This window comes from Parus major, chromosome 20, assembly GCF_001522545.3.
Source record: "Parus major isolate Abel chromosome 20, Parus_major1.1, whole genome shotgun sequence".
Lineage (NCBI taxonomy): Eukaryota > Metazoa > Chordata > Aves > Passeriformes > Paridae > Parus > Parus major.
The window spans coordinates 3,594,310-3,601,958 of record NC_031788.1 but is presented as its reverse complement, the minus strand read 5'-3'; the positions used below and the strand labels follow the sequence as shown (position 1 = coordinate 3,601,958).

At 43.2% G+C, this 7,649-nt stretch overlaps 1 protein-coding gene across 7 annotated transcripts in view; it reads right to left on the bottom strand.

Moving 5' to 3' along the window:
• Positions 1-463: 463 nt before the first annotated feature.
• Positions 464-7,649, bottom strand: part of PTPRT (protein tyrosine phosphatase receptor type T) — a 435,686-nt gene continuing 428,500 nt past the window's right edge. For all 7 annotated transcript variants that reach the window (XM_015647508.2, XM_033519067.1, XM_033519069.1 and 4 more), the window contains one exon: positions 464-7,249. In XM_015647508.2, coding sequence (XP_015502994.1) covers positions 7,196-7,249 — 54 coding nt within the window. In that variant the 3' untranslated portion in view covers positions 464-7,195. The remainder of the gene's footprint in view (positions 7,250-7,649) is intronic.

The following is a 7,649-nucleotide window of genomic DNA, read 5'->3' as shown; positions in this document are numbered from 1 at the left end:
CCCCAGCCCCAAACCAACCACTGGGAAGGGACCTTACCTCAGCTGAACCAGCACAGCCCATCTATAGAAACCACCAGAAAAATCTCAGGAACCTATCAGCAATTGTCATTCAGCACTGAGTACCAAGGAAACAATACAGTAATACCTGCTAGAGAGAAAAAGTTGCAAAAAATATGCTTTGCTCTAACCCATGCTGCTAAGACTGTAATTTTCAAAACTACTTAGCTGACATCCACAGGATTTCTGAGAGGACTGACACAAAATGTGCAGCTAGGCTGAAGTGCCTGCTGAATTCTCTTTGCTGCTCTTCATCTCCTTAATGACAACCATGATGCAAAGCCCATCACTGTGACAAGATGCCGGTCTTATTTTTTGTCATGCAATCACCCCATCATTTCCAGCAGTGCTGCTCACAATGCCCTGTCTTCTCTAAGAGCAAAGAAAAGGCACAAGTACAAGAGTCTCTTAGTAAAACATTAATCTCAGATCACAGATTTATTTTATGGATTTGCAACACAGCCCATATTACAAACATTGTCTGGGAACATTTACAAGAATAAATAAGATGGACTCGCAGTTGTAAAAAAAAGATTACACTTCACTGTAATGTACAGTCAAAAAATATATCTGATATTCATTGACTTGACATTATTTACCTTCCTTCTTTTAAGCTAGAAAGAAAAGACACTGAATGCACAGTGTTGAGAGTTTTGTATTTATATTTTTTTCCTTTTTTTTTTTTTCATACGTGCTTTATCTATCAAACATCCAAACTGTACAAGTGATTTTCACCAGTAATCCATAAAGGCCGAGGGGAGGAGAGGCATGGCATGGCAACAGCAGAGACTGGCTCTCATGCAGCACTCCTCCCTGCCCAAAACACACCCAGGGAGCTGGAATGGCAGCCACAGCATCGCCCTGGGAAGTGGTGACAAGGCTGGCAAGAAGTGATGCTGGCACATTGGGGTTCCCACAGGGTCGGTGCGGGGAGGGAGGAGATTAAATCAGTGTGGGAGTGAATGTTGTCACTGCGGTTAGTCGGGGTGGGTTAAGGGATGTGTTAAGGATGCAGCTCAAACTTTTGGCATAGAAGTACAGTGTTTAAATGCTGGCAATGCAAGAAAGGGCTAGAGGGGCAATGAGGGGGTAATTCCAGTCCTGCTCCAGGTACAGGGAAGTCCAGCACATGAAGTTTGGTTTGACTGTCAGCAATGTGAAAAACTGAGCTGTGCTTGTCCTGGGGAGTATCAGAGTATCTAAATTCATGAAAGTTTGTAAAGTGCTGGCCCCACTTCCTCTTCCATCCCCCAAAACACACTCCTTTCTGTTATTTCACACAAAGATTTCCTGGAGGTCCCCACTGAAAGATGATGTACTCACACAAGGAAATCCAGCTCCACAGTGAAACACTTGAGGTGTCTCACAGGGTGTCCCAAGGAGTGGCATTTCAGGGTCACACATCTCCACTGTAACACTTCTGTGACAATTGCCTCCACTAAAGGAGCCACCACACTCTTGGGTACCTATATATGAAATATCAGGATTGGACCCTAAGGGATATCAGCAGCATCTTCACCCTGTACCTCCCCAGCAGCATGGACTGGCTCATGTTTACACTGCTCAGAAACAGCTCATTGAATTGAATTCCAAGAAAAAAAAACATTTTAGTTTGTTCTTTTCCCTTTTCATCTTTTTTTTATTTTTATTTCCCACCCCCCCTGCCAGGAAACACTATGGGAACACCAGCATCTGGCATTCAGTCTGCTGCATTAGTGTGTCTTTTAAGGCTCAGGTTGAAAACAGAATAGTGGTGGAAAATCTGCTGCATGAACTGGGAAAAGGATGGAAAGACTAATTTAGATCTCTCATGTTTTTACAGACTGGAAAAGCTGCCAGGTTTTAACATTCTGCTAGTCCCAATTAAACTGGAGGATATTCTGAGCATAGTTTACTTTTTTTTTTTCACAAGAGAAACTTTTAAAATATTTTAACACAGCAAATGAAGGTTATAGACTAGAGGTCACTGGAAGTCAGCAAGTTTTTGTCTCTCTTTTTTTTTTTTTCTTTCCATCACACTCCATACCACCAGGATTTGGTCTTAGTATATGAAAATGTATGATTCTGCTTGACAGTTTGAGAAAATTGTACATTCTTCAAGTATGCATATGAGGGAGATGATTGATACCTTTTCCAAGTCAATGAACAGATAATACATGATGGATTTTCCTTGTGGTCCTTGCCAAACTGGGCTTTGCTCGCTATGCTGTTGGCTCACCCTCGAGGAAAAAGAGCTGTAGGTATTTTTGGGAACAGGGAAAGAAAGAGCACTTGCATTGAAGTTGTATATTATGTATGTATGGCTATAGAAGACTGCAATCTAAATAAGCAGGAGTGCAGGAGGGTTAAGAGAATCCTCATTGCTCACATCTGTCTCTGACTTAGCTGGCTCCTCCCGTTCCCCTCTCTGGGCAGGGCAGCTGCAAAGCTTGGTTCTGCCCTCACACAGCAGGAAAATGGAATTTTTGACCCAATGGCAATGCTTATGGTGAATAGATGTTGTCACCTTTGCCACATGGCCGCCTTTATTTTCCTAAAAAAAATTGGGGTTGACTGTCTTTTGTACACTTAAGACAAATTAAAGATTCTCAAATGAAAATGCAGCAGTTTGACACCAAGGTTTTGAGACGCCCCTTGCAATGGCTGGAGAGATCACAAAGCTTAACTGTGCTGCCAACATCATGGAGCTGATTGCTCACACTTATTACAGGACAATGAAGTTTTCCAGGGGGAACTTTTCCACCACATTGCCCATCCAGGCCCATGCCAGGACTGTGCACTGCTCTGTGACGACTTCACTAAAAATTCTGCGAGTATGACAGATAGAAGCACCTCTTATTTGAAGATTCCTCTCTTGAGCAAATCTTCTTTTATCTTTGTCCCTCAGGATTTATTCCCTCTGTCACACTCCGAGTGCTCCATCTCCACAGCATGGAATGTGACATTACCTGTTTTTTATGGTCTTGGCAGGAACTCACAAGAGTGAGAGAGGGATGAGAGCAGCTGTGCAAGAATGAGAGAGCAAGGTGCAAATTTCCTACCTGTGTCAGGATACATTCCATCTGCCTTCTCCTCCAATGTTTTGTTTCTCCCAAAGGAGATTTCCTCTCCTTTCTTTCTTTTTCAGATGGAAACTGGTTTAACTGCCTCCTGAACCACCTGCTGCAGGAGCCTCTCTCCTTCCTCCTGCTCTACAGCACACCAAGAGCAGTGACCAGAAATCCCTGGCTTGAGATTCCCAAGAGGAATCCCACAAACTACTACTAAAAGTGGAAAGTGGAAAAGCCAGTTCAATATCCACAGGCTTAAATCTACTACTGTGGGGTCTAAGTGGCTACAGGGCTTTTTTTGTTTTTGTTTTTTTTTTCCAGAGAGTTTAGAGCTCCAGAATGAAAGGCAAAAAACTACTGAAAACCAGTGGAATTCATTGTTGCAGTTACATCCATTAATAATTTAAGATGTTGGTTATGGCCTATATGAGATAGTGACCCTGAACCACCTGTTTCTACTTCCTTGTAATGCAGACCAAACTTTACACCAACTCTGTGCTGTCACACACAGTTCCCCTCAGCCCTGAAGGATGTCTCCAAGGGAGTAAGTTCATCTTCATTATGTCCATTCAAATATTTTCAATATGGTATTTTTTCCAGCCTAAAATTCAATCACTGAGGAATTCACCTTTTTTTACTGCATATTATCACTTTTCATCCACAGCAGGGGATGCTTAGGCTGAAAAGCTCACACTGACTATTAATCCTTCCAGGAGTGAGAAAACCTCCTTTATCTCTTCTCATAATTTCTTTCTTTCCCCATGAAAACAAACCCATCACCCATAATCTTGCTTCAAACACATTACCTACTTCACTATGAGCTGTTCTCTAGGGTTTGAACAACCTCAAGGTAATAAAGTGATTTAAAGTGAGCTTTTCCACACAATTCCCTTCATCATTAATTCACCCTTGGCATATATACACTGTGTAGGGAGGAACAGCATGAAGATCCCTGAGCCAACAGCGTCTGGAGCTGGGTCAGTCCCCCAAAAGCACTGTAACTGCAGGAATTTATAACACTTTGGCAACACAATCTGCAGTGTCTGCTGAGCATCTTTCCATATGGGTTGTAGGCTGGACATTAGGAACTTCAGACACATGGTTGAGTGGCCACATAATAAGCTGTGACTAACAGTCGGGCTGTGGTAACCAACATTTGCATTGAACTCCTATAAAATGTAAAATTTAGCTTAAATATCTTTCCCTGCAGTTTGTGCCAACATCACTTGGCGTTTGCAGAGGGCTGAGCACACAGTGAGTTGCTGTGAGCCAGCTGATACAGGTACCTGACCCTTTAGTAGTGTTTCCATACCATAAAACACATCCAAACCTACCTCCAGACCCTAAACCTCTGCAGTGCCAGTGCTGTTCTGCTCTGCTCATCCCACACCTCCTTCCCCTCACTCACACACCCCTCCTGTTGCTTAACTCTGGCATTTCAATCCACTTTCTTTTAAGTTAAGCCTAAATTACCTCCTACACTTCACACCTCAGTGATCCTGGCATTTCTTTACCTCTCTGTTCCCTTATCCCAGCTGTCACCTTCAGTGCTGGCTTCCCTCCCCTAAGTCACGAGGGAGACCTGTCACTGTCCCACTTTCCATGTAAAATTAACAGAATGCTAAATACTAATTAATATTTCCATTATATCCACAGGGAGTGGTTCCCTTTGGCTTTCTGGAGTCAGCAGAGTCAAAACCACTTTGCTGACTTGTAGCTCCTTCATACTTGGGCAGTTGTTGAAAAATCCCATCCTGGGATTAGAATTCCCTCTTCCCTTTTCTCTCCCAGCTCCTGACCTACACTGTCACATCCACCTGTAATCAAAACACCAGTATTGTACTTCTCTCACTTTTATCTCATAGTTTCACTTTGCCTTCTAGTTATTTTTCCTGCTGAATTGTGTTGTTTAGTTGCATAAAATAAAAAACCCAATTCAGACCAGCCTGTCCCTTGAGATGCCAGACACCCAGTGGCAGCCCCAGCTGGAACTAAAGTTAATTTCATGATTCTTTTGCAGGCAACAGAAAGGACCAGCCAGAAACAGCACAGAGACTCCTGTGAGGTGGTTCATGATCAGTTAAGACCTTCATGATGTTAAAGCCAAGAATCCAAAGCTCCTTAGAGAAACCCCAGGTGGTTCAGCATCCTTTGCTTATCAGGAGGGGGATTAATGAAACTCCAAGCACCCTTCCCTAGGCTGGTGCAGGTGCTGGTGGATGACAATGCTTTGGTTGGGTCCTGGTGTGTCTGAGTCAAGAGCTGCTTTAGCCAGATTTCACTTCCATCCCTCCTGGTCAAGGTGAGTGTGTGACTACTGAAGAAAGAATGACCAGAAAACAGAGGTGCCTTTTGAATTCAAAGAGTTAGCAAAGCATTTTGAACTTCTGGCATGCTCTGTGCCAGGCATGGGCAGGACACAGCTCCCAGCAGCCTCTCAATGTTTACCTGAGGGTGGAAACTACAGGGTGATAAGAAAATTGGAGTTTCCTTAGTCTTACCTTCAGTCTATCTTTTAGCAAGTCTGAATTTGAAGAAATTACACCCAAGAATCTAATTTACACACAGAGAGCAACCTCATATCCCACACCCTCAAGATAAAGAAATGGCTAAATTGAAATACTAATTATTGTAAAGTCTTGTTCATTCCTTTTTTTTTTTCCCCAAGATTACCCTGCAGACCTTAGTGATTAACTACTTAAACATACTTTTTCAGAAAAGCAATTTCTTAGCTGCTAAGAAGGCAGAATGGGGTCCAGAACCATGGCAAAACACATCTGGTGTTTGTTTGAGAGGAGGAAACTTGCACAGGCATTTTTGCAGAAGAAAACAAAAGCTGTTTTGATAAGAAGAGAAGTTGCTGTGCTAGGCTAACACTTCTGTTTCCAGGTGTCAGAACAGGTTTCTGTGTATGTACATCACCTTTCCTTCAGCTCCACTGGGTTACAATTTTGAAGTTTGTAGGGGCTGGAAATAGTGAGGAAATCTTGCCCATACTCAATTTTAAGAACTTTCAGACTTTAAACTCTTGAGCAGGAACTTTTCTTTGCTGTCTGCTTGCACAGTGCCTAGTTCAGCAGGGTCCTGGCATGACTAGGGGTCCTAAGTTCTACAGCAATACAAATAATAAATAAAAAATAGTCATACATCATACATGAGCAATAATACCTACTTCATACCCTGTTTGTCAAAGACACACTGCCCCCAGTACCTGGGAAATGCGGTAACCACGCTCCCGAATTTGTGAGACAAATGCCATTTGTTTGATGCAAATATTGAACCTTCAGGTTCAAGTGGCTGGGAAACCTCAACAGCTTCACCAGCAATGAAAGGACACAGACCAGAGGATGGAACTGGGTCATGCACAGCCCTGGAAGTCAAGCAGAAACTGGGAGGAAATATTGGTGTGGAGGCAGTGAATCCATGAACAGCTTCTCATCTCCACCATCTATTTTCATGCTTAAAGGGACTACATTTGGGAAGGGAATTCCAGTGTAGTCTCTTTTTTTTTTTTCTCTTTTTTTTTTTCTTTTTTTTTTTGTGTGTTGGCCTTTTCATTTGGAAAAACAAATAAAAGGAAACAGATAAGGTAGACAAATTGTAATGAAACATTTCATGTATCCCCTATGGCTATCTCATTTTTCCCAAATGACTGCTGCATGAAATTAAAAAATTAAAAGGCTGGGATTTGAGAACAAAATTATAAATTAAAAAGGAGACATTTAAAAGAGAATTTCCTAAGGGTTTCATTCCTTCCCCACTCTGCAGCAAGCAGAACAAAAACACAATCCAAAAGAGAAGTCAGAGGGGATTAGAAAGTCCAGTCTTTCAGCCTGTCTCCCATTTTGCTAATTTTTACAGTAAGTTATTTAAGAAGCAGTAGATGTTCCGATAGAAAGCAGGCAGCAGCACACACAGGCATCGTCTCCTCCTTCCAGCGAGGTCTCTGCAACCTCAGTCTCTTGCTGAGAAGGAAGGAGAAGTTTTTCCTTCCCACACTTGTTACTGCTTTCCAGTGCAGGGCAGGGGAGAAGCATCCGCCAGAGTTTGGGGTCTGGCACATCGTGGGGTCCCCTCCCTTCTCCGGGCTAAAAGGAACTCAAGTATTCCAGTGCAACCTCGTATACAAATTTATACTGTTCCTGGAAGAGAGGACACAAAGGAATGGCATTAGGAAATGGGAAAATTCCTCAGACCTTCCACAAGCCAAAATACCTCCTCCCTCTTTCTTACACCCTTTGTCAGGAGCAGGCAAACACTGGGTGTGTTTCTGGGTGATCCTGAGCAGGCGTGGCTGGGAGATGGTGTCCTCAGTGGAGGAGGAAAGCACTCAAAGAGACAGTCCCAGTCTGGAGGATTCATTATTTGCCTCCAGCCCTCACTGCTGCTTTTGAGGCATGACCTCAGTGTGATGATGGATGGAGATGACTGAATTGGACAGTTTAATCTCCTGGGCTGCAGGGAGCCAGGCCTGGGGGCTGGACTGTTCTCCCTTCCTGCTTTCAAGACATGTCACAGCACCCTGCACTGGGCTGGACAGGA